This window comes from Boleophthalmus pectinirostris, unplaced genomic scaffold (genome assembly GCF_026225935.1).
Source record: "Boleophthalmus pectinirostris isolate CB_2022bp ecotype Guang Dong unplaced genomic scaffold, ASM2622593v1 HiC_scaffold_7, whole genome shotgun sequence".
Taxonomy (NCBI): domain Eukaryota; kingdom Metazoa; phylum Chordata; class Actinopteri; order Gobiiformes; family Gobiidae; genus Boleophthalmus; species Boleophthalmus pectinirostris.
The window spans coordinates 19,595,530-19,621,856 of record NW_026571473.1 but is presented as its reverse complement, the minus strand read 5'-3'; the positions used below and the strand labels follow the sequence as shown (position 1 = coordinate 19,621,856).

General features: G+C 39.9%; 4 protein-coding genes across 6 annotated transcripts; 2 read left to right on the top strand and 2 right to left on the bottom strand.

The window, feature by feature from the left end:
* Nucleotides 1-3,579: 3,579 nt before the first annotated feature.
* Nucleotides 3,580-10,442, bottom strand: tmem59l (transmembrane protein 59-like). The gene is made up of 9 exons (XM_020940050.2): nucleotides 10,432-10,442; nucleotides 9,867-10,149; nucleotides 8,683-8,788; nucleotides 8,057-8,151; nucleotides 7,651-7,803; nucleotides 4,589-4,694; nucleotides 4,396-4,507; nucleotides 4,171-4,288; nucleotides 3,580-3,812 (listed from the first exon to the last, which is right to left on the bottom strand). Exons 1-9 carry the CDS (start codon nucleotides 10,440-10,442, stop codon nucleotides 3,654-3,656), a joined length of 1,143 nt encoding a protein of 380 aa, XP_020795709.2. The 3' UTR covers nucleotides 3,580-3,653.
* A 222-nt stretch (nucleotides 10,443-10,664) lies between these two features.
* Nucleotides 10,665-20,077, top strand: crlf1b (cytokine receptor-like factor 1b). Of its 3 annotated transcripts, none has more exons than XM_055165232.1 (8): nucleotides 10,665-10,942; nucleotides 12,440-12,718; nucleotides 13,951-14,080; nucleotides 14,269-14,441; nucleotides 17,005-17,162; nucleotides 17,707-17,875; nucleotides 18,706-18,887; nucleotides 19,760-20,077. In XM_055165232.1, the coding sequence occupies exons 1-8, from the start codon at nucleotides 10,885-10,887 to the stop codon at nucleotides 19,781-19,783; spliced, it is 1,173 nt and encodes a 390-aa protein (XP_055021207.1). In that variant the 5' UTR covers nucleotides 10,665-10,884; the 3' UTR covers nucleotides 19,784-20,077. The 3 variants fall into 3 exon arrangements, with proteins under 3 accessions (XP_055021207.1, XP_055021208.1, XP_055021209.1); XM_055165233.1 differs by having other exon boundaries at nucleotides 18,706-18,891; XM_055165234.1 differs by having other exon boundaries at nucleotides 10,881-10,942; nucleotides 12,463-12,718.
* Nucleotides 20,078-20,210: 133 nt separating this feature from the next.
* rex1bd (required for excision 1-B domain containing) lies at nucleotides 20,211-22,483 on the bottom strand. The gene is made up of 5 exons (XM_020940151.2): nucleotides 22,292-22,483; nucleotides 21,932-22,014; nucleotides 21,590-21,794; nucleotides 20,819-20,907; nucleotides 20,211-20,564 (listed from the first exon to the last, which is right to left on the bottom strand). Exons 1-5 carry the CDS (start codon nucleotides 22,292-22,294, stop codon nucleotides 20,492-20,494), a joined length of 453 nt encoding a protein of 150 aa, XP_020795810.1. The 5' UTR covers nucleotides 22,295-22,483; the 3' UTR covers nucleotides 20,211-20,491.
* A 51-nt stretch (nucleotides 22,484-22,534) lies between these two features.
* Nucleotides 22,535-25,610, top strand: fam78bb (family with sequence similarity 78 member Bb). Its single transcript, XM_020940155.2, has 3 exons — nucleotides 22,535-22,559; nucleotides 24,156-24,423; nucleotides 25,088-25,610. Exons 2-3 carry the CDS (start codon nucleotides 24,158-24,160, stop codon nucleotides 25,608-25,610), a joined length of 789 nt encoding a protein of 262 aa, XP_020795814.1. The 5' UTR covers nucleotides 22,535-22,559; nucleotides 24,156-24,157.
* Nucleotides 25,611-26,327: the final 717 nt, after the last annotated feature.

Sequence of the window (26,327 nt, the reverse complement as noted above, 5' to 3'; positions counted from 1 at the left end):
TCTGGTCTATGGATTAGCCTAATATGTTTGTGTTTTCACTTTTATGTGTTGCAATGAGTTTATGTCTGGCTAAAGCTCCGTTGATGCCCAAAGAGGTTTGACCATGACACTGTCCCCATCATAAATTAGACATTCCGCTAAAAGCGCACATATTTAGTCTAGACTAACATATACATCCCCAGTTCACCGAAAACTATACACTGAAAATAAAGATACAGTAAAAAGTGTTTGTGAGTAAGTTATTCAAACCCGTTTCCCCTCGTACTCATGTTTGCGTTCCTCAGTTCTGATTGTGCGTTATTACGCAGCGTTTGCGCAAGTTGAAATGTTCAGCTTTTCTTAAACTGTTTTGTGGTCCATAATCTATGGACCATGTTTGTATGTGTATTTATTATTTACCTTTTCCTGAAAACGTGTGATGGTGAACTACTGACACCATTTTTAAATGTTCTGATGTCAAATTGATTTAAGGACTTAAAACTTTGTAAAGCTCTGACAGACATGCCCAGATCCTCCCTGCGTGTCACTGGCAAACTTTTGTGTCACTTCTAAGTTAGAATAAATTTGATTTTTTCTTAAATTGATTTAGCTTTCTGATGCAATGTCTATCAGAGCGGTACGCTAATTGAGCATGATGCATTTATGTAATTTCTAGCAGTGTAGCTGAGATAAATTATTCACAAATGTACAGTAGTGCAATAGACTGTCCAATCAATTCCCTGATGAACTCTACTCCTCCTTTACTTCGGCCCCTCTCCTCTCTCATTATTTTGTTCATTTCCACAGTCACACACGCTCCTCTCTGCGTGCATTTACGTGCGTGCGCGTGCGTCTGAGGTGGTGGCTTGTTTAATGCACTGCAGGTTGGCTCCTGCAGCAGGTCTGGCTAGATAAGAGCAGCACACGCTTTCAGAGGGGAGGGAGGCAGAGAGAGGGGAACATTGCCTCCTCACTCACATAAACCATTAAATTGTAATAATGGGGCCACCAGCGTTTCAGACTGAATCCATAGCGCCCCCTTTGGGTTAATAAAAAGGACCGCCAATGCACCTGGATACTGCAAGAACCCTGGCTTGTTAATGTCTAGAATTCACAAATTTAAATTTTACACTTTATTTACACGGGTGTCTGGACTGTTCCATTGTTTTGGCCAGTTATGATAAAGTCTATAATCTCGTTGCAGCACCAGTGGCACCTGGTATAAAATACCTTAAATCAAGCTTTATAATCAGAATGCCATTGTCTCTTTCTTGTCATTATGTCAGAGGCCCTTTACTCAGAGTTTACTTGACTTACTGTTTCAGACATGTGATTTAAGAGTAGCATACCCTGTTTTTCACAGTCAGTGAGGGATCTCTCACATTCATCATTCATGTAGGCTATGTACTGTTTGTATGTATAATGTTCGAATGTTGATTAGACACTTCACTGCAGGGTAGGTCTGACTTTTTGAGTTTGTCAAATGAAACTGGACCAGACCTCATCTTCTACCCCGCTCTTTCTCGGCGATGACAAGAAGTTTGGGTTTATTATAAAACCTAATTGTCTTTTATCTGTCATTTCACAGACAGCCTCCTTCAAATGCATCCTGTCTGTCAATTAAGAAAACAACATGAGGATGGGGAAAAATTTCAGGCTAAACTTGCATTAACAGCAGATGTGAGAGTGGTCTGTCAGCATTATCCAATAGAAGTTACTCTAGGGCCACCAAGTGGGCATTAGCCATCATTACACACCCTCGCAGCGAATGGGGCAACTATGCCCAAACAAGATTAAAAAATACCTTTTTTTTTGTTCATTTGTTTTCAGCCAACTCAGTAAAAAAAGTTTTAATTAAATTTGAGTTCAACTGCTTTACACCTCACACTGTAAAAAACACGAGGGAGATAGTGTAAATTAGGAGTGACTGAATGAATACATAATACTATCACAGTCATTGTGATATCCATACTAATTAAACACAGTTATAACAAAGTTGGAGTTGTTCCTTTATTTACAATGAAAACACTTTATTGGTGATACTGTAAGCATTGTCTTGTCGAAAAGGAACAGACTAGTAAAAAGAAAGCATACAGATTTTTAGATCAAATCCTTCTACATTTTTCCATCCGGAGTAGACATTGAGTATAACCGAATCTCCCTTTTGTTAATCATATTCATTCAATATTACACATTCTATTCAATGGCTACAGTTAATAGTAACACAAAAGAGTCACAAGTCTACAGCAGAGTCGAGTTGTACTGGCATGGGGCTATATGTTTAACTACCAAAGCATCACTCGCATGCACGGTTTATTATTGTCTACACAGCCAGGTTAAAAGAGAGCATTATACAGGACACTGAAAGCACTGAAAGAAATCTGTCTATAATAAGACTGTGTAACTCTGCCCCATAAAAAAGTCTATGTCAAAAGCTTTGCAATACATACAGTGTACACTAACCAATACCATAACATTGTGACCACTGATATTCTGTTCCCCACCATATATTGGACTGCTGATAGATACTGACCACTACATACCAGGAACACCCCACATTGTTTTGGAGATGCTTGGCAGTCTAGTCACCAAATTGTGCCCATTGTCAATCATTTTCAATTCCTAATGCTTGCCACATTGTTAAAGATTTGTGTTTAACTCTATGGTTCAGTGGTCCCAATGTTATGGCAGTTCAATGTTGTTACCGTTATCCTTCAGTATGTGCCCTAGGACATACAAAAGCTATCAGAAAGCACATTGAACAACTAAGAACTCTGGTATAAGTGATATAATAGCATTTTTATGATATAAGAGAATACCCATTATAACAGTAACAGGTGCAATCTTCCATGTCCACACTGTACATACTGATTTAATGCAGTTGTCTGATGATGGAACTGTACATGGCACTTTGATAACACTAACTCTGTGGTTCTCAATAAATACAGTAGAAAATAAATACGTGTTTGAGCAAATGGATCATTCAAAGACTTTCAGCTATTTGTGCTATATCAAAAAAAAAAAAAAAAATGTAATAACAAGATGCCTTTTAACAAAATTAGGAAATTCCAGTGTACTCTCTGTGCCAGTCCCAAGACAAGATAGGTGCATTGGGAGGGCATCAGGTGTAATCCAAAATCAATATGAAAATGTGTCCACACCAAGGGCCAATGGTTTACTCCAGAGTGGAAGAGCTGAGAGGGACTTATAACTATCCTTAAGAGACTTGATATTAGAAGATATTCAAAAGTGCTCACAAAGCTGATTATGTAAACAGACCATAAAGCTCCTAAGAGTGCTCTCAAAGGTATTTCTCTCACTTTACCTGTAATTTATCTTTTCTACCACCCACCTTTTACTTTCTCCTAAGGCTATTAATTAATTGTAGCGTAGTTATTCATTTGTCTGACATTGTTTACACAGCGTACGAAAGATGATAGTAAAATGCACAGCTGTGAATTACATTTTCTGCTTGTCTCTGGTGTTTGAGAGACATAAATTCAGAGTTATTTATAAGTTAAATAATCATGACTGTACAAGAAAATGACAGAAGAATGAAATGTAGTGAGTAAAATCCCCAATGGCAGCGGAGACCCCATATCACAGAGGCAGCAAAAAGACAAATTGATGCCATCCCTTTTCAAAAATCTTACTCAGATAAATAATAATGTCATCTAAACACAAGTTTTGTTGAGATCCACTTTGACTGGCAGGGGGCCGGCCTCCTGACTCTCCTCTGATTGTTTCATAGTAACTGCAATCATTGGGCTCAGATGGAAAGGGTTGACTTTCTGGGTATTGTCCAGAAACTCCTTATCGCCATTGATGCTCAGCTGCACAGAAAAACACAAAAAGAAATTATGCTACAAAGCTATAAAAAACACCTGTAAAAAGCACAATAATTTAAAGGACCTTTATTAAAAAAAACTGATTCCTGCAAGCTTTAATCCATGTTAGAATGTGGTTATCTCCTCAAAAACATAGCCAGAGTTTTGTATCTGTTTGAGAGAGGAACTCAACTTAAATAGGGATTGGGCAGGGTTTGTGCGTTAAGCATGTGTGAATGAAACAAATCACAACTCCAGGTATGTTTATGATGAAGAAACAGCAGTGTAACATGCATACATCAGAAAATAGTGTGAAGTGGGCCCTTTAAGAGAGTGAGAAGAGGCTAAAAAATCCTTGTCTCACCTGAGTTTTGATGTGCTGCTCTGGTGCAGTGACCAAACTGGCACAGCTCAGCCACAACATCACCATGATAGACAGGAAGAGACACGCAGCTAAAATCCAGCGAGGAAGACCCGAGCGCCTGCAAAATAAAACGTACATCAGAATCAGAAAAATGTTTACTGCTATTGTCAGTGGGTCCAAATCACAGTGCTTAAAAAGAGTGCTTAAATACTGAACTATATTTACCTCGACATGCATCCAAGGAAGTCATGTTCAGCAGATGGGTCCTCTGAGTGCTGCACTGGATGCTTCCCTTTTCCGGGTTTAGGAGCTCCTTTCTCTCCGTGTCCCCTCAGACCTGTCCCAAAACATTTAGTTTGGTTTGTTTTCAAAGACCTCATAAAACATACATATTATTCAGTCGGAGTGAGGCAGTCACCGTGGGGTCTCTGGGTGTGAGAGTGGACCTGGGGCCAGGGTTTGTCCGCCACATTGGAGCGAGGGGCCTGAAGTTCAGGGACCGTGTACTCCATCTCAGGCTGACTCTGAAAATAAACAACAGCCATAATAAATGAATTAACATGAGTGAAGAGCAATACCATTTTGATATATAGAGCGTAGATTATACACTGAAGAATACTGTACTCAGTTATTACACTAACATTGGACAACATGTTTGAAATGCAAAAGGATTAAAAATCTTTTTTGTTGACGTTTAGCACAAGTTACATTGCTTTCAAGTGGGATAGTTGTTCTGTCCTCCACAGCTCACTGTTTCCAACAAGGACTCATTAAAAGAGGATTTAGGTTCCCCACTGATGCCTCCTCCCTTCACTACAGTAGTAACACTCACAGCAGTGGTCCCCCTGTTCTCAGCAACACACATTTATACAACATGACACATTACTACAGTCGATCAACACTGCACCCTATGCCTTACATGAGCATTTACCTTTTGCTATTAAAGACACAAAAAATATTTCTCTGGAGTAAGGTACAGAGGGAATGTGACTGGCCCTATTCCTGTTTCAAATTCTACAAACCTCCATAGTCGAAAAAGTTATTTCACAATGGCCTTTATTACCCCTAGTGTGCAATGTTTTCTGACAGAGTGCATTAAAACCAGATGCCGCACCAGTGTGAAGGTTTTGGGGAAGAGGGCACATATGAGGGGGGAGGCTTCTGATTGGTTGAACCCTGACAGGATCTAACCATCAGAACGAGTGAAGTCCGGGCTGCATCTGCTAAGCATTACCAAAGGGGATGTAAAAGGTGCTCTGCTTTAGAGCGGAGGAGGGTTTATGCAGTTCAGAACTGCTAAAATGGGTTGAGGAAGGAAGACAATTAAAATTATGTTACTGGTTTGTGTTTTTATTCCAATATATTGGGCCTAGTAAAGTAAGTCTGAAGCCAAATGAAGTTTGTAAATTATACCTCCTGCTGTTTGCAAATGAAAATTAAAAATTAAGTATTGTACAACACTATAGTCAAGAAGTTTGGCATTTCTTTATATCAATGCCCATTTCATGCTGCTCGCACTCAAAACACTGTGAAAAAGCAAACAAACAAACAAACAGAAAAAGATCTAACAAAAAATTTTGAACTTTAAACCGTAGGAAATGGTTTAGGAACTGTGGCATTGACAATACATCGGTGGATAGAGTGGAAGTTAACAGGACTAAAAGGTTTGAAGATTCTGTTTGACAGTGGGATTGATGGATACAGGATTAGGGATGAGCACATCAGGACAGCTCATGTTAGAAATAACATCAGAGAAAAAAGATGGATAGAAGTGTTTCATTAGCCCAAATATTCAGGCGTCTGTTTACCTCAGTAACTTCACTGTCATGATGTTTTGTGCATGTGCGAAACATCTTACAGCCCTGAAGTGCGTCACGTGTGGGTGCAGCACATTGACTCTCCAGAGGTGAGAAAACATGACGTCTCATTTAGAAGTCGGCTTCACGCTCCTTTAACAAAATCTGACAAATCACCACCAGAGCGTTTTGTTCTGTTTCTCTTCTGTTCACACACACATTCATTTTGTTCCTTTCAAATCCACTCTGCCAAATTGACAAATGCAAGATGAAATGGGTTGAGGAAACTAACTTGTGCACTGTTACAGCAAATATAATGACCTCAACACACCATGGCTCACTACCAAGAAGTATTTAATCAAATGACCTTTGTCCTCATTGTTACTCTATCTCATTCATGAGCTAAAATTAATTCTGAATGGCTGTTATAGATTGGTTATTATTTGTATCATTTTTATTGAACTTGAGCAGAATCCTGATAATGAAAACCTGCCAGAACAACCACCTTCTGTCTCAGCCCATTAATGACATTCATTAGGAAGGGGGTGACATGTGTGACCTTGAAAATAATGAATAAGGATGTAGAAATAATATTGTATTTTGGATACAGACAAAATAATGCATGGTAATAACCCAACATACTATAGTACTATTCCCAAACCTATACTATGAGATTTGAACATAGAGGTAAATTATTTACAGTTCTCCCTCAATATACAAAACCAAAACAATAGTGCAGTGCCTAAACCAAGGTATGAAATAAATATATATATATATATATATATATATATATATATATATATATATATATATATATATATATATATATATATATATATATATATATATATATATATATATATATATATATATATATATATATATATATATATATATATATATATATATATATATATATATATATATATATATATATATATATATATATATATATATATATATATATATATATAAAAACTTAGTAGAAGTAACCAATAAACTTTACTGCACTCTGCCTCAGTCTGCCTGTCACTGCTAAAAAGAGCACTCATCTATTACTCCAACTGAAATGTTACTAATTTCATGTTCTGTGGCGGCGGCATCTGAGGTTTCCCAGCCTGAATACTGCTGCTTATATCTTGTAATAAATCTCAGCGTACATAGGCACTGTTCTTGTCGACAGTAGGGCCTTTTGTATGGACTACGGTGCACAAAGACTATAATTTCCCATAGAGGCCTTTAATTATGAAGCTAAATTTACCAAATAGTCACAGAATGCAAACAGGAAAAAGCCTCTGACAATTAAACACGTCTGGTTTTGTTTTTGAAAAACAGGATAAAGTAGATAGAGCAGTTAGACAGTTGATTGTTAATTGCCAAATGAAAATACTTAGCCTACATGGAGACAAAATATTAACGTGTTCAAGCTTAGGCTTTGACATACAAGAAAATGTCCTAAAAATAGGCTCACACAAACAATATAACCTATTCGAATCCAGACCAAAGTTATGTTTTACTGACCATTTTGCTGTATTGTGTTTATTCATTCAATCTTCAATGTCTAAGCCTGTGAGATGATAACAACAGCCACACTTCATACGCATAGGACTACTTATGACTGCAGACATCCAAACAATAATGGTGGAAAACATACAGTATACGGACAACCAAAGCAATATTGTACCTGGAACACTACAACTTTGCCATCGTCCGCCTGCAGGTAGAAGGTCCAAGTGGAGGAGATGAAGCTCTGGGCTGAGCTGACGATGTCATTGCACCAACTGGATACAGCCTCCATCACCGAGGGGGCCTTGGGGCGCAGGGTCATGGCCTTCAGCTGTGGGGAGTAGGACAGTTGAATTCTAATTATTTTATGTGTGCTGACTAAGTGTTCTTAGGTAAATAGATAAAAAATATAGTTTGTGATAAATCTTGCTCTCAGATTGAAAAAAATATATACACATGTTGTTGTTGTTGTTGAAGTAAGCAATACTTCTTCTAATCTATTCTAATTCTAATTCTATCTATCTCCATAGTATCACTGTTAAATATGTTTCACTATATTGTATGTCTGTGAGAGTGTCCTTCACCTTCCTCCTCTGGATCTCTGGTTCAGAGGGCTGACTGGAGCAGCCTGTGGTGCAGGCCTCCTGCTCCAGCAGTTTCATGTAGGCCTCCTGGCACGCTGCAGAGGAGACACAAGCAAAACTATGTAAATAAGAGAGATAATGCATAGTAATTTATGAGATGAGGTTTCACAGTAAAAGGCGTATGCAGGCAGAATACGAACAAGCTTTTTATGTGATAGATATAAAGACAGACTGGCCCTACAAATGTGATTTACAAGGCGTTAGCACTTGAGAAACAGGGGGCAATGGGGCATCTGCTGTCTGGACAGCAAATCACATCATTGATTTCCAATTCAGCAGTCTAACAGACGAAACTGCCAGAAAATACTTCCTGAGTCTGCCACCTTCACTGACAGCAGCAAAAACAAAGAGTAAAGGGTTTCATTTGTTCTCAAACCAGGGTGTGTAAAGTTGATATATACATGAAATATTAAGAAAATAAATAATTGTGTGATAAAACAAAATTTGAGGAAACTTGAATAAAAATACAAAAATTACAAAAAGGTGCTATAGGCCCTTAGAAGTTCTTTCACAGTTCACCCCCTTTGTTCACTATAACAGAAAACTCACCTCTATAACAGACTCACCTCCCTGACACTCCTCCTTGCTGGTATTGAAGCCAGCGTTGCCATTGACAAACTGGCAGATGGAGTAGAGACGACATCCACGGTGACAGGCGTTCATTATGGAGTCCTACAGCACCCAGTCACACCATACAGATGAACAAACAGGACAGGGGATGTTGGCATTAGACATGTCCTATAGGCTTTTGGATGGACAGACCTGTGTACTTTTGGAGTGTTGTGGATGTTTTGAAATTGGACAGGTAATAATATACAGGATTTACACATTACGCACTCACACAATGGATTCAAGTTTGCGCCCACGAGAAATACAAAGTAGCCTATGTGGATAGGTCATTGATCCAATGACTATGTCTAATTTCTGTATTTGCAATGTGAAGAAATTGCACCCTCTGGTGGTTGTTTTAGAAATAGACTAGACAAAGAAATTCTCGACCGTGAAGGGTCCATAATTGTGCCTGTCAACATCGTCATCGCGGTTTTCTTCTTTATAAACAAAGGGCCAAAACTCATGATTATTTCAAATCCAGAAATTGCACCCTTTGTCTTTGACATTTGACAGACCATCTATTTCAGTTCCAGCGCAGCTCCAGTGTGAAACAGCAGGTGACAGGGCCTATGCAGCTCCTGCTCCTGCAAGATGTCTGAACCACACCTGAAGTCACACAAATGACAAGGTGCCTCAAAACCTCATTGAGACCTAACACAGATGCTGCCATGGCCTTGTGTACGGAAGAAGAAAAAACATGAATTTCTGAAAAGTGGTGGCCCAAAGCTCACTAAGGGCTTGGTCGAGGGTGTATTGACTGTCATATCAAAAAAGAATTGGAGCAGGATTAAAGCCAATACTACAAACTAGCATGTTAAAGGTGAATAAAAAATAATCTGCATCCATTTACGGCCTGTGCGTGTTATAGCATCCCTAAGATGCGGAGACAGACGGGAGGCTGCAGAGGCACCGTTATTACGCACATAATGTACACAGATGTAGTAGGCCTATGTGAATACATGAAATCTACAATGTAGAAAAGCCTGACATATTGTAGCATACAATGTTTCGTTGATATAGTTCGCCTAATATAGCCTAGGCTAAGCGCTGAGGTTGAGATGCAGTTGTAGTGGGTGCTTGTAATGCGTTCTCTGCAGTGAGGTTACGCGATAGCCAGGAAGAAACTGGAATAACTTACTTTAGCTGGGCTTTTGTTTTTGATGGTCAACTGGCATTGCTTTTTGCAGTAATTGATGTCGCCGAGTTGGTTGTCAAAAAGATCCGAGGACTCAGCTGCGAGTGCAGCGAGGAGCAAGGAAAGCAGTGCCGAGAAGCAGCGCATGTTTCCGCCTAGAAGGAGCCCAAAGCCGAGGAGAGAAGCGCGGAGAGTCGAGATCGTAGCAACACTGAGCTCCCTTTGTGGCGGCTCTGGCGCTGCTGCTGCGGATGCTGCTGCCTCAGCTCGCCTCCTGCTCGTGCCACTGATGAGCGGCGGGCCGTGGCGTCACCATCATCATCACGCACGCTGCCCCTCCAAAAGTACACAACCGCAAATGAGCCTCCACTGCGGTGCACTGTCCCTGTCAGGGATTAAAGCACAAGGAATATCTTAAAAATGTCTCTCATAAGAGAAACATGGGGCCCACATACATGTGCACGGATAATGAATAATAGGCAATTTAAGAAGACTGTTTCCTTTGGTTTGTATCTTTGTAAAAGGAAACTATAAATCAAGGAGAGCCTAGTGCTTTTGGCTTTAGGGCCTCTGGATCATTGGGACCCTCGGACTACAGACAAAAAATTTTCTTCAAGGGTATTTTCTGTTCACCAGTTTGTTTGTGATGTATGCTAATTTCGTATAATACACTGAGCCATTATTTTTGCCTATATGTACGTGTTGTGGGAGTGTGTCTGGGAGGGACAGTATTGAGCACTAATCACTTGAGACTGAGAGAAAAAACAAGGGAGGAGCAAACAGCATTAACCTGAGCGCTGGGTCTGCCGCACAACCACTTTGGGAGTTTAAATGGACCCGTAACTTCTCGTGTTTCCACAAAGTACAGCCTGCTTTTAGCTTCGAGACTCCCAACTTTCTCAACGGAGCAAATGTGATCTGAAAACAGGAAGTACCGCTGCGTCTCTCACTCGGGGTCCCCCTTCCTCGCGCCAGGACTACAATCGTACAGGACAGTCGAAAACCAGAGCGTAACTTTACCATGCTTTGCTACTACTTTCTCCTCCTACTCGCTCCACATGGGTTACTCTGCTCGACACGTAAGTAGCCTACTGGTCTTTGAAGTTTTTTGGATAGAGCCTATGTTCTGTTTCTGTGCTTTTTCACTGTCAACATTAATGCCATGATCCACTTTAGGGCAAGATCTTGCAAACGTCTCTTATCAATAGGCTACATCTCAAATTAATCATTATTTATGTCTCTTGTTGATCAAAGAAACCACAAAAGTTTCCTTGGCTTCTTCTAAATCAAAACACCGCACCTTTAATAATTATCATAGGTGTGTAACTGTGCTCCTCAGGGACTTTGTTGGTCAAAGTTTCTAAAGGATAGTATAGCCTACAACACAATGTAAAGGGGGAAAATACACACATGGCAGCCATTTATTATGAAGTAGTGCCAAAGACTAACAAATATCAACTATTACACTGCAATACCAAAATATATTTCTGATTTGATTTGCGGCAGTTATTACATGTGCTGTCATGCTCCTGGAGGATAATGACAGTGAACAAGGACTGTTAATCATTGAAATATTATAACTAATGAGACTAATGAAAATGAACACTGTTCATTAGCAATGTTGCATGAAGGTAGACTCACAAACAATTACTAGCCAATATTCCTGCTATTAAAGAAAATATAACATGTTTCTTTTATGCTAACAATACTTTGGACATTATCATGGTCATTTATAATATGAGCATGACAGCCCTCATCCATAAGGCACTTCGAAGCTGTTGTGGTGCATGTGTTAAATTACTTGCTGGCGCCCACCTGCAAACAGATCATAAACCTCACACATTAACCTGTGTATAAGTGTGAAACTGTCCACTGGTAACATTCAGACACACTGAGAGTGTTCCCAAAAGCATCAATCATAAACTCAAACTGACAGGACAGACCCAAGGCAGGTCACTGAATGGAAAAACATTCAAAGACGCAACTGACAGACTGCACTGACCTTTTGGGGGATTCTCCTGGACCATCATAAATCCCTTCATTACAAGGTCATAAATATGCACAGCATTCTGCTGCTGGCTGACTGCAAACTAGGACTGTGTGATAATCAAATAATAATAATCATTATTATTTAAATCATAATTGAAATCACAGTTATCTACTGGGGCATTAGTGCACCTAAAATGAAGAAAATGAACTGATGAAATCAAAGTAGGTGAAGGTGATGTATCTTACTGAAATAGACTTTTGCCAACACACTCTAAAATTGGAAAGGGACAATCTGTATTTCCACTCAAGGAAACAACTATGAGCACACTGAACATGTGATTTTATGTTCTGTCTTATTAATTAGAGCAATAATCATGAATATCAATGTAAATTCTATTCACGCTGAAAATATTTCAAATATTTTAAAGATTTTTCTACATTAAAGCAAAAGTATGATTCATGCCATTTAATTGTATTATTGATATGATATAATATTAAATCAAGAGCAAATGGTTATTGTATGGACAGACAGTTATAGACAAAAAGTCTAAAAGTGTATTGGTTTTAATGTGTGTCTTTGTTATCAGACATTGCAGTCATCTCCCCTCAGGATCCTGTGCTGTTGATGGGCTCCTCTCTCACAGCCACTTGCACCCTAAGTCCGGCGGTGAACCTCCATGCTGGCTCTCTGTACTGGACACTGAACGGAGCGCGTGTGCCTAGCAGCGCCTACAGTGTGCTCACCCCCGACTCTCTCAGCGTCACCCTCCAAAACCTGAACGGCTCCAGGCAGCAGTCTGGAGACAACCTGATGTGTCATGGAGCAGACGGGCACATCCTGGCCGGGTCCTGTCTCTACGTGGGCAGTAAGTGTTATATGAAGTACAGGTGTTCAATTCAAGTTTATGTATATAGCACATTTAAAAGTACTTCAGCTGACCAAAGTGCTTCACATAAAAAACAATAAAAACAGAAGAAACAGATGTACAAAAAATACAGGTGAACTACAGTAAAACACCAAGATATCCTGTCTAGTTAGGTGTGGAACATATTGAAACATTTATAATATCAAAATGGATGTTCTCGAGGTATGTAAATTTGTACTGAGTATTGAAAACAATTGAAAACAAAATGGGATTAAAAATATAAAAATAAAGTGAATTTGGTGCAGGTATGAAGTAATTTTTCACTCTTTTTTGGTTAATAATACTCAACCCAAGACATTTACTGGCACATTTTAGCACATTTCTGATGGATTGCCATAATAAACTCTGAATTGCCATAAACCTTTGCCATAAAAGTTTCTCATTTTGCAATATTGCCCTCACCTATTATGAACAAAACTCCTCAGTGTGACGCTTGAAGGAGCTTTGTGAAACTCAGATACTGTCGTTGGAAAAAAAAAAAAAAAAACATGGAAAAAATATATATTGTTATTTTAAATCACAGAATGACGTTCAAGTATTAGGTCAAGCCAGGCTTAAACAGTGGTATTTATTAATGATGGTATGAATACTAGCTCCATATATGTCCATATGTGAATAATTTTAACTGTTTTATTCATTTAGTATATAGTATATGGGACTACTCTGGATTTTCTACAACATTATGTATTCCTTGCTACAGTATATGTGTAATATTAAAAAACACATTCATGAAGGAATATTTAAAGGGCCCATATAACACTTTTTCCCGATTTATGTTATAATGTTGTATCCTCATCAAAAACATACCTGAAGCTGTGTTTTGTTTGATTCACACGTTTACCACTCAAATCCTGCATATTTAGGCTGAGTTTTTCTCTCTGAACACTCTGTTCTATCTTGTGATGTCATGTGGTAATTCGGGAATTGCATTAATCATTACATCCCTGGAATTCATAATATCTACTGAACTACCACTTCATGACAGCGCAACTCCAGATATGCTTTTAATGAGGTAACAACATTCTAACATGGCTTAAAGCTCACAAGAGTCAGTTTCACTTAATAATTTAAATGGTATTGAGGTTCACATGAAATGAAAACATATTTCTAAAAGGTCTTATATTTCGGCCGTGTTGTTGTGAAGCTGTTTTCATTCTTGTTTCCCCCGACAGTGCCCCCAGAAAAGCCAGTGAATTTGACATGTTGGTCCAGAAACGCTAAAGACCTGAGCTGCAAGTGGAGCCCTGGGGGGAGGGGTGAGACCCACATCCGAACCAAGTACACCCTCAAGTACAAACTGAGGTGAGCGCCCAGACCGGGATCACCGCGTCCAACACTATGCAGGTACACTAAGAAGCTAATATGCTACATTTAGTTTAGTATCTACCACACCAACACAGTTTTCATTCATTTTGGTCAATATTGGTACATAGAAGATGTAACGTAATACATAAGGACTTTGGTAGGGATTTATTTTTTCTTGTGTCCAGGTGGTATGAGAGAGAAGAAGAGTGTGGTAATTACAGAACAGGAAAACAGCGATATTCCTGCTACATTCCTCGTAACCCTGCCCTCTTCACTCCATATGAGATTTGGGTAGAAGCAGCCAATCTGCTTGGTTCCTCCATTTCTGATATCACCACTTTGGACATCTTGGACGTAGGTGAGAAAACTAAATTTAAAAAATGATTTGTAAAATTTATTTTCATTGCTATCCTGTGGCAAACATGTTGTGAATGCTTACTACTTTGATAATTGCAGACTCTTACATTTTGTCTAATCAAATATAAAGATGAATATATCTATCAAAAAAACAATTTGTTATTTTCTCTGTTTACAAGAGACAATCTGCATGCAATAATGCCTTATAATTAATAGGAATGTAACTATAACTGTAACACTGTAAAAACATTGTGCACAAAGCAGAGCCGGGTGATTTTCGATTTGATCATATATTCTCTTATTAAAAACCCATGAATATGGCTTCCAGTGTTTATTTTAAGAATATTAATTAGACAAACAAAATTGTTAACACAGTAAAACTACTAAAGGAGGATTGACCTCTCAAATAAAAATGCACAAACATATCATTGCAAATCTGAAATGATGTCCCTGTGTTTAAAATCTGATACATTTTTCAGCCCTAGTTAGCAACATAGAACATGTTTTTTGGTGCAGCTTACAGGAAATTCCTGCTAGTAAACACTAAACAATATTAACCATTTAATATGGCAGTAATAACACTAAAGGCCCGTTCAGACCAAAGCGTCAAAGCGTCCACTTTCTATGTAAAGTCTATGTGGACGCGCGACTAGAGCGTCCTGCGTTTTTGCGGCGCGTTTTCGGCGTCAGCGCGGCGCGAATCTGGCGTCGACGCCTTGACGCCTCTATTTGGACGCGTTTGCATTTGAGTTTAGACGCCCCCGACGCGCGTCTTTGACGCCGTGAACAAACGGGACAAAAATACTTGACGCGCGTCCGTTGCCCTGGAAACAAGAGCCCGGTCCCGGTCTTTTCCCGAAACAATATCAGACCAGACTGAGAGAGTGTTTTTATGACATAAAACATCAGCGGAGGAGATCGGGTCGACGACTGGGGCTTATATATATTTATACTCCGCTAATGACACTGAATCAGTCCCGGTCTAGTCCTGGTCGAATACCGGTCTAGTCCTGGTCTAATCACGGTCTACTCCCGGTCTAGTCTCGGTCTAGTCCTGGTTTGGTCCCGGTCTAGTCTCGGTCCAGTCTCGGTCTACTCCCGGTCTAGTCCTTGTTTAGTCCCGGTCTAGTCCTGGTTTAGTCCTGGTCCGGTCCTGGTGTACTCCTCGCGATCGGCTCGGTGATTGTGGTGTGTATATTTATTCTCCGCTCATGTTTGTGGTTCTCGTTCTGGTTCTCGGGTCTTGCTTCCTGATAATAACGTCGCTGCGTCACTGGATACTCGTCCCTGATTGGTTGACGCGGCGCGTCTGACGCGAAAAGTTCAGCATTTTCAACTTCTTGACGCTGCCGCTTCGGACGCGCGTCTTGGCCGCTGACGCCAAAACGCTCAAGACGCGCCGCGCTGACGCCGAAAACGCGCCGCAAAAACGCAGGACGCTCTAGTCGCGCGTCCACATAGACTTTACATTGAAACTGGACGCTTTGACGCCTTGGCGTGAACGGCCCTTTAAAGGCTCATTAGGCCATTTTAGTGAAAGACAGTATTTAGCCACAGTCTTTTCCTATCACAATAAATGAGATTTGGATATTGTTACATTCCTATTAATTACAGGAGTCTATCTTTAAGTACTGTAGTTAAATAACAAATAGTAGCATTTATACTCCCTTATAATTTAAATAGCTTTCTTCTTTAAACACAGGGTAATTCTTGAGGATGTCCTTGTTGTACAAACAGGAACCATTTTTACAAGACATTTTCATAGTTCTCTTTCTTCTCTCATTTCTTGTGGCATCTTGTATTTCGTTGGCTGTGCTGATGTGTGTGCAGATTTTATAGCAGAAGGTAAAAATGGTATTTTTCACTGACTGAAGGAGAAGTTGAACAGGAACCACTGACTAAGCCTTTACAAAGCCAGTAGTCTGCAGTTTAACAGCTGGGTACTACCAGAACCTTCCTAAAAAACAGTTCACACATTTTAGGGTGTGCACATTATAAGAATAGTAGTTTGAGTAGTTCACATTCATACTATCAGTCAATGTTTTATAAGTTATTTAGTATATATACTATATTATTTTAGATATAGGTGTTGTGTCTCCACCTGGCTCCCCCTAGAGGCTGAATGTGATGCTTGGGTTACAGGACACAGAGGAGGGACACTTTTTTTGTCCTAAGGGCTGTTACTCTCCTTACACTGGATCTGATGACCTGTTAGGCTGCACTTTTGAGACCTATGTTTGAGTTTTTCTATTATTACTGTATTTTACAGCTCAGTGTAAGCACACTGAGCTGTTAAAAAACAAAAATTGCCATTCGGGGACAAATTAAGTGATATTGACTGAATGACTGAATGTAATTTCCTGAACTTATACAATAAACACTTTTAATCAATGCTGTTTTACCAAAAACATGTCAAATTTTTTCGGCCAAAATATGAATTACACTTTTACTGACAGAGGAATGGCTGTTAAAACACTCATAATATAATTGATGATTAGAAATGATAGAATGTTGAGAAACACAGTCCTAGATTACACACATTTAACTATGTCCTGTATGTCCAGTGACCACAGACCCTCCAGCCAATGTCCAGGTAAGTCGAGTGGGAGACCTGGACGACCAACTCACAGTCCGATGGGCCAGCCCCCCTGACCTGAAGGACATCCTATTTCAGGCCAAATATCAGATCCGCTACAGGCTGGAGGACAGCTCTGAGTGGAAGGTACAGTTCTACAAGGGGAACAGCATAAATAGACACACATATGCACACATACACATACACTCACACACACAGACACATACACACTGTAGTTATGACAATTCTGAGGTTGTGGCGGAAATATCTGAGGCGCAGCACAATCAAACTAGAGAACTTGCCCTTCATGCATTTATTCAATCTTTTGTGTGATTTAAGTAAAAGCTTCTTGTGCAAAATCTGCTGCTGGTGATTGTTCAATAAAAAGTCTGAAACATAGTACCTCTGAAATGTACTAGACAATGTACTAGACAGATTTTGTCATTTAATGCCTCAGTGTTTTGATGATGTAAAATTTAAAAATTCACCCAAACCCTTGCATGCAAATAGAGTAGTTACCTATTGTTCCAAGGTAAGTATGAAAATGAGCACTCATATTCCAGTAGAGTGGACCCCTGAGGGATGTCCTGCATTGCTAATTTATGTCCCTTTTCACACAGATTTGTATTTATCCTGACTGTGACAAAAAATAATCAAATTCTTTTTCACTTTGTTCCTATTCCTCTCTCAGATTGTGGATGATATTGGTAACCAGACGTCATGTCGCCTGGCAGGGCTCTACCCTGGGACAGTGTATTTCGTGCAGGTTCGGTGCCGACCTGTGGGCATCTATGGGTCCAGAAAACCAGGCATTTGGAGTGACTGGAGCCACCCAACAGCAGCCTCTACTCCCAACAATGGTGTGTACCAATGTTGGAAATGTCTTATTTTGCAAACATCTGAAACATTCTTACAATTTAATTTGTGCCTCTGTTCTACTAATGAAGATTTCCAACACAATTAAAACAAGAAAACAATGTGCTTATCTGTGCTTTAACATCCTGACTCCAAAGATGCAAACCGTATGTGACCCAAGAGGAGCCATGGTAAAATTGGCATCATACTTTGATAGAGATCTCAGAGCCGGGGATCAGAGGCAACTGCAGGCAGCCGTGAGGACATTTGTTAGATTTTTTTTAACAAAACAAACATTGATCAAGTTAAAAAGCTGCTTGTCTGTCTGCAACATAAGCTGGTCTATAAAGACTGAGTGGAAGCAGGTTTGTGACCAAGAGCAGCAGATAATGAGTTACATGGGTTATGTGGTATTTACTCTCAGAGGGAGGAAGTCATTATCAGGATCTGTTGTGTGCCTTAGACAATTTACTGTGGCGGACTTACTGCATTCAGTAGTCTTCTCATCTTATTCATTCATCTATTCTGAAAGTTTTATTTTGCCTGTTTAGTATCTTTTCTGGGTGTTATGTTTACCTATAATCACAACTAGACTTGACTTGTTTTGTATTTGTATTTTTTGTTGCATTGCCATTATTTAAAATTATTAAAAAGTTTTAACAAGCTATAAGAGAATAACAAAAATGACTATTCACCACAGTAGTACCCACAAAAAACAAGAGCAGATAATTTGACTGTATTGTGTTAATTTGTGTATGGTCCTGAGCATATTCATGCCGCTCACATTTTCTCTTTGTCTCACCTTCACACGTTTGCTAATCCCTCTCTTCTCCAGAGCGGCTGTATACGGCCTCCTGTGATCCTAAACCAGGTGACCAGAACGCCACTCTGCGCAAAGAACTGAAGCAGTTTTTCGGCTGGGTCCGTAAACACGCCTACGGCTGCAGCGGCATGTCCATCAAACTGTATGACCAGTGGAGAGTGTGGGTCCAGAAGTCTCATAAAACAGGCAACCAGGTAGGTAAGCACTATCCTTATTAACTACAACATTTACAGTTTGGCTTTGAGTGAGGTAGAGAAGGGGGCATCAGAAAGGGCTTCAGAAAGAACAATGTGCAAATTACTGCAAGCTATGTTGATGATATGTAGAGGAAAATCAATTAGGGAAAATTCTAAGAAAAAAACAATATATCATAATGGAACGTACACTACTGGAACCAGGCGAATGAGCATTTACATGGCTGCCTTGAGCTGAATTTGTGACCTTGCTTCGTTAAGCCTTGTGGTTTCATTTTTAAAAACAAAAGAAGACATTCGCTCATATAGACCGTCTGTGTAGTTTCAGTCTGTATTTTCTTATCAGTTTAAATGTGTGGTTTTGACTTCACTGGCCTAAAAGAAGAGGCAGAGAAGTTTATATTGATTTTTACCATGTTCTCTTTTTACCACAGCAAACAATATGAAGTAATGTAATGAGTCTGCTACATGAGTTTCTGTTCAGTTTTCTTGGCATATAGACCCTTTCACGAAAATAACTGAGCACATGTATGTGAATTTGGAGTTAAAACCTTGACCTCACTGAAGCCACCCTGACATCCTCAGGATCTCTCTCTCCAGCAACCCACTTTTTAGTAAACCACATAAGCATTGTGGCAGGTTTAAGATATAAAGTTAGGCTTTTTAATTTATCGACATAAATCTCAATAAATATATAAATAAAATTAAATTAAATGTAAATGTCGAAGCTAACTACAATATAGTATTTCACTCCTTCATGCTACTACTTTTCTGTAGATATGAAATAACACTTAATATTATTACAGTTGAGGATATAAATTACTGCCTTGTTTAATTGTCCCAGTATAAAACATCTGCTCTCGCCTCTTTAGATTCTACACGACGATAATTCATAGCACAGCTGTGTTTAACTCAAGACCAGCATCGAGCAACACTGACAGCTAACAGGCCCCCAGAGTCCCAGCTGCGTGAGAGGTCCAACGCCGGCTCAGGCATACCGCAGTCTTTGGCCTAAGCGCCTTAACTTCACTTTAAAGGACCCAAGTGGAGGATAACGGAGGAGACAATGCAGCATTTTTCTGATGGTTACTTCAAACACTTTCACAGCTCCTCTGTGACTGCACAACTTTAAGGACCACTACAGTATGAGCAACACACATTCTGTGATGTACTAAAAAAATATGTATGTTAACATATAGTGAAATGTAAAATGCTGCTTATATTAATAGTATTCAATCACCAGTCTACAAACAACATAAACATGGACAGCTATAAGTTATATTATTTTAATGTGAAATGTATTGCACAATATAAATGGAAAGCTATTTTTCTGAATTTTGTTTATTAAAAAAAGTGTGACAGTAAAGGTCCTTATAATTTCTATATTTACAATGTCCATTTGCACAAACTCAAGTCAAGATAAACTCCACACATAAAAACTGTGTAAAAGGCCCTTGGGCAGATGAGACTGCAGCAGTGAACAGGGTGGAGCCCAAAGGGAGATCAATAAGTGCAGCTGAGAGGCTGAAGTTGCAGCAGTCAGCGTCCGCCCTGGGTCTGTGCTGTGGGCGCTAGCTTTACCTCTCCCAAGAGGCCCACAAGTGTCAATCACCCTCCTCCGAGTCGTACTTAAAGTCCTGCATGATCTCGCTCAAAGCTTCTTTGTTCTTGATGATTCTAAACAATTAAAAAAAAAAAAGACAGTGAACGTATATCATTAAATCAGGTCCTATTTTTTTTTTTCATGCTCATTCATTTAAATACTACTCATAGTACACATAATTTAATTAATGTAATTTGTTTCAATTATAAAGGTTCTTTAATGAAAGATTTTAATATTATGAGAAATTATATAGCTTCATAGGTAGAAGTAGTCAGTGGGGAGTGAAAGTTGCCGTAACTATACCACTATGTTATGTATCAGTTCTTACTTGTGCTTGAGTTCTTGAATCTTTATCTGACCCTCCTCGTCCTCTGGATGATCCTGGGCACACTGTCTGGCCAGCTGCAGTTTGGCTGTCTGCAGAAGAGGCACATCACATTTGATTTATGGAAACCAGTCATTGAATCTGGGAGAGACTGATAATAAACTGCGAGTGCAACAATAAAATCTTTTTAACCAGTCACAAAGAAAGACCAGAGTTTATATAATGGAGCAGTGTAAAAATACTAGTGGAACACATTGACACAAGGTACCAGATGGAGACATGGGCAGATTTCAGATACTTTGAATTGTTGCCCTGAGAGGGTCAAGAGTTTAAACAATTCAGAGAAGAGGGAAATCCTGTTTTGACCTATGAAATATTACACAAAATTGTATTCCTAACACAGTGTACTGTAAAAGTCAAATTCTGACTATTTATTAGGCTATTTTTGAACCAAACACTACCCCCTAGTGGTCAACTATAATACTGGAATTTTTAATCTAAAAGGGAAAAAAAACTACATCTACAAACAAGACTTACATAATTGGGAATAATTACAACAAATGTCATTACAAAGACACATGGAAAACAAGATGACCCCTGGACCCTGCAGCAATTACAGGTGTCAGACGGCCAATAGAGGGCGTTCTTTTATCTAAATAATTGTGATATATTGTGCTGCCCTAATGTAATCTTTAAATGCTATGCCTAAGTTGGAAAGATGGAGTGCAGCTGCTTCTTGTTTGTCCTCCCTACTGTCTGTAAAAATACACTCACAAGTTCAAGCTTCTCCTTCTCTTTACTTTGCAGCTTTTCAATGTGCTCGGAGAGATCTGGCCGGTCAAAGTCATGGTGCAACTTTCCCTTGATCACCAGTACTTCCTTTGAGATGCCGTTAAAAGCCTGGGTTATCTCATGCACCAGCTGCTTGTAGTGGTCAAAGTCATATTGAGGTCCTGTCCTCAAGTATGCTTCATGTCCTCTGGAAAGAAGGCAGACAGCAACAAAACACAAACGTGAACACTGTGTACCGTAAAGTGATTTTATAGTCAGTGCCCAAGTCACAGCTGTATGTTTAAGCTGCTCTTTCTTTTTATTGTTTTGCTATTTTTAACTTACTCTTCAAACAGCCGATATGTCTCCACCCGTTCAGCCTGAAGGTGATAAAACCTCTGGATCAAGGCTTTAAAATCTGAAGGGACCTAGGAAAATCATTAGAGAAATTAAAAAACTTCAACCATAGTTACATATTACATGCACACAGACTGATATGTATGAATAATTAAACAGCGCATTAATCGCATCATAAAAAGAGTATTTACATATGCCTCATCATCAGACAAGAAACTCCCAACAGAAGCAAAAGGTTAGCATTAGCTTTAGCTCCACTTAGCTTTTAGCCAAACGTAGCCTTTGAAATACAAATTCAGTTTTCTTTTCAGACTGCCCATGAAAATCAGTAAAGCCTCTTAGTCCTACCATTTCTCCTGTTATTACTCCTGTCGATGCTATAAATGACACATTTTACAAATATTTCGGTTTTGTTTATGAATCCACGACAACAGCACGCTCATCTACCCGGAAGTGTTGTAGCCACGTGATCACAAAGGCGTCGAATAAAATCAGAATTAGAGGAGCTCACGACGTTGCATTGTGTTTCTTCTTCTTCTTCTTCTTCTTCTTCTTTTTCTTCTTCTTCTTCTTCTTCTTCTTCTTCTTCTTCTTCTTCTTCTTCTAATAGTTTCCGGCAGGCTACACGCTGCAGTGCGCAATGCATTGTGTTTCATGATACTCGTTGTCATTTCATTTGATTAAGTACAAATGTCTGAGCATGTATGTGATAAACTGTAATTGTAAATCTCACAGATTTGTTTGTTTACTTATAGGCTTTGTGATAGGCTAGATAACATTATTAAGAAAAAATGTAGTTGAAATTTATGGGCCCTGATCCCAAAAACATCTATACTTGTTCAAATGACAAATGCACATTACAGACTTTTTGAGGGACCCTTTCCTGCATCGGGCCTAATGACCCAAGAGGTTTGTGTGGGTTTAAACACTCATTTTATCAGTGGTTTAAAGACAGAATATACAATGATTGTTTTTACAAACAATTTTATAGAAGTAATCACTTTAAAATTAGATGGGACACCTAAAGTTCCTAAAGTGGTCTCTGTTTGAGGCCAGAGCATAAAGAACAGCCATTCCCATCAAATCCTGTAAATTGTGTTAGTGCTCACACATAGTCGTTTCAGTTACACTTTTGGAAGGTTAGGCAAATTAAGCGTAGGTAAATTGCGTGTGCTTTTAATTCTTTTTCTCATTTTCTGGAGATATCTCAGACAAACCAAGATCATTTACTTCATATTCAAGACAGAAGTGCAGATCCAAAACACACAAACCTGCTATTTTATTTTTGGAAAACTACTAAGTAACTAAACTGCAGTGTCACAACATGCCCCTACACAACTTGTTTCCTACTTTTTGGAACACTTAAGTTACAGTACCAAATATCCCTGTTCTAGCTAACCCATTGCACAGTAGATTAATACCTGCGTAATTATGTCTTTGAATTCGAGTGATTAGACTGCATTATTGCAATATGGTGGAAGGAGGTTGCACTGAGGTGCTACGAGCAGACAATCCTGCGCCTGTGTCTTCCTCGGCCTGTGATTGGTCCGTGCAGCATCTTCAGCACCGTGCAGGCTGAACAGCGACACACACGAGGATGCTCGCAGACCTGTGCGGCTCAGCTCATTCAGGATTTATTTTGCTTTAGCGGCTTATGGCACTTTTAGACTCGTTGTGCATTAAAAGTGTGATTTCCGGGGCATTATCAAGAGGATGTCGCGCTCCAGATGCTCGTGATGTGCCTGTTTTTCACCGGGGTATACCGCCCTGTGTGAGCCGACAGGCATGACGGTCCAGCCCGTCTCCGGCTCTCAGGTTGAGCAGGTGCAAGCAGCCGGAACTTATTTGCTTCAACACCTCTAGCAGCTATCCTGGTCTCCTCCTCTGATATGCATACCAAAGGGAGAAAGAAGAGGTTCAAAGGTTAAGTCGGGACACAGAGGACGGGGTAGCATACCCAGGCACCGACAGTCATGGATTCATAAATCCACAATATGACGATTGTAACTGAAAAACTGTGTGGTGTTACTGCCACCTCTTATAAAGTCTTACTTTGATTTTAGCCCTGAAATCCTGCAGCGTGGTAGCCTCCCGCACCATTGCCTTATGGTTTCCCACACACATCACCGTGTGTTGTCTTTCCCGGGCCTGTCAAGTTCAGTTGGCAGCTTTGGAGCCGTTGAAGCTCGACAGGCGCTTGCTCTTTTTCAAGACATGGGGTGTATCCAGAGCATCGCGTGTAACAAGAGCCGCATCAAACGGGAAAACATTGTGGTGTACGACCTGTCCGCCACTATAGACCATTGCCCCACTGTTATCGAGGAAAACTCGCCGATAGTATTGCGGTACAAGACACCATATTTTAAAGCTTCAGCGCGGATTATTATGCCCCCGGTACCTCGCAATGAGACATGGGTGGTGGGGTGGATCCAGGCGTGCACCCAGATGGAGTTTTACAACGTATACGGAGATATAGGCATGTGAGTAGACAACACTGTCATCTCTGAACCCACTTGCAATCATCAGCGCCGTGTTTGTGGTGTGCGCTGTCAAAAGGGGCTTAATACTGAGCGCGCGTAATGCCGGCAAACAGGTTCACACAAACTGCACGGTACGATGCGATAAGGAGCATTTGGGCACGCAGTAGGTTAACTGGCCTCAATGAAACGCCAAACGAAAGATTTTGGTCCTGTGATTTTGCCACCCAAATTGAAAAGCTACTATTTTCAGGAGCTAAACAGCAGTTGCTGTTCTCAACTGTACACATACTCCTCTTCACACCAAAAACCGTCAGTCCGCATGTGAGGGGTGTCTGCTGATGTCATGGGGTGAAGGCAGAGGTTTAGGGAGTCTGCACTATACACAGGAAAGAGGCACCACATGACACAAGCATTCTGTACCACAGTGATAATCCGATCTACCGAAAAGACCATGAGACAAGATGATGCTTCCTATCATAAGGCACAGATATATGACAAGTTTCAAAATTACCATAATCTATTGTGATGACGACAGGCTAAATCAAAATTAATATGAAGCTGTATAAAAGGCATTTTAAAATAGGACAGACCATATTTATTTCCCTTCTCACATTGTAATATTTTATAATCAGGTATGATATTATGCCATTCTGCTTCTCTTTAGGTCGAGTTGGGAGCTGCCCCAGCTACGGGACGGCCTGGTGAGAGCCATCAGTGACTCGGATGGTGTGAGCTACCCCTGGTATGGAAACACAACAGAGACTGTGACTATAGTTGGCCCTACCTCCAAGCCCTCCCGCTTTATAGTTAGCATGAATGACAATTTCTACCCAAGTGTCACCTGGGCTGTGCCAGTAAGTGAATCCAATACACCTTTATTGACTAACATCAAAAGGGACCAGAGCTTTACCACATGGCTGGTGGCACTCAACACCACAACCAGGGAGAAGATCTTGCTCCACACCATAAAGTGGAGGATGAGAGTTGACATTGTTGTAGATCCCTGTCTGCCTTTGGGCTCCAGAGCCCACCTGGTAGGCAGGGTACATCAAGACCAGCCCCGGGTACTCACCCGAATGGAGGCCATACCTCCCAATGCCATGGGACGACCCAATGCTAATGATGCACAGGTTCTGATGTGGAGACCAAGAAGAGGCCCTCCATTAGTGGTTATACCACCTAAATAAAGTATGTTGGCACAAATCAATCAACAGACTAAGCTAAATTAAAGACACAACTGGATGGACAAAGACATGCAGAATAAGAAGCAGGCAGACACCATGCTCACCTTATTATGTTTGGTGTGTTCAATCTGACGGGACAGCTGCCTTAAAAGCCCTACTGCTGCCTTGGTGTTGGTGTTGTTTTGATCCTGGTGGGTGCTCTGTTTCTGTACTGTAGCGATATAGAAGATTTAAACCAGAGCCTGTTCATCAGCCTTAACATGACTGAACTACACTGCAGTGTCAGTGAGTTACTGTTTGCTTAAGAAGAAATCTCTACTGCTTATTTATTCAACAAAGATAGGTGATGCTTTTGTGGTGCCATGTTTCCAATATTGGAAGTCAGGATTAGAGATTGACCGATATGCATTTTTTTTTATGGCTGATGCAGATACTGATGGTTTAGAATCCAGAGAAACCAATGGCCCATGACCTCTGCCAGTATTTTTGGGCTGTTATAGATCATTTTTCCAAAATTATTGAATAAAAATTTAATACAAAGTCATCAATAACCTTTTACTACAAACTGTTTAGAATCCATTGTGGTCTTTCAAAAAATTTTAAAAATTTTGGATTCAAGTGTTCAAACAAATCTTTATGCATATATTTATTTATATACATATTTAGGCTACTGGAGATTTCTGGCTAATAGCCCATACACTAAACAGGGCAAATATAGGC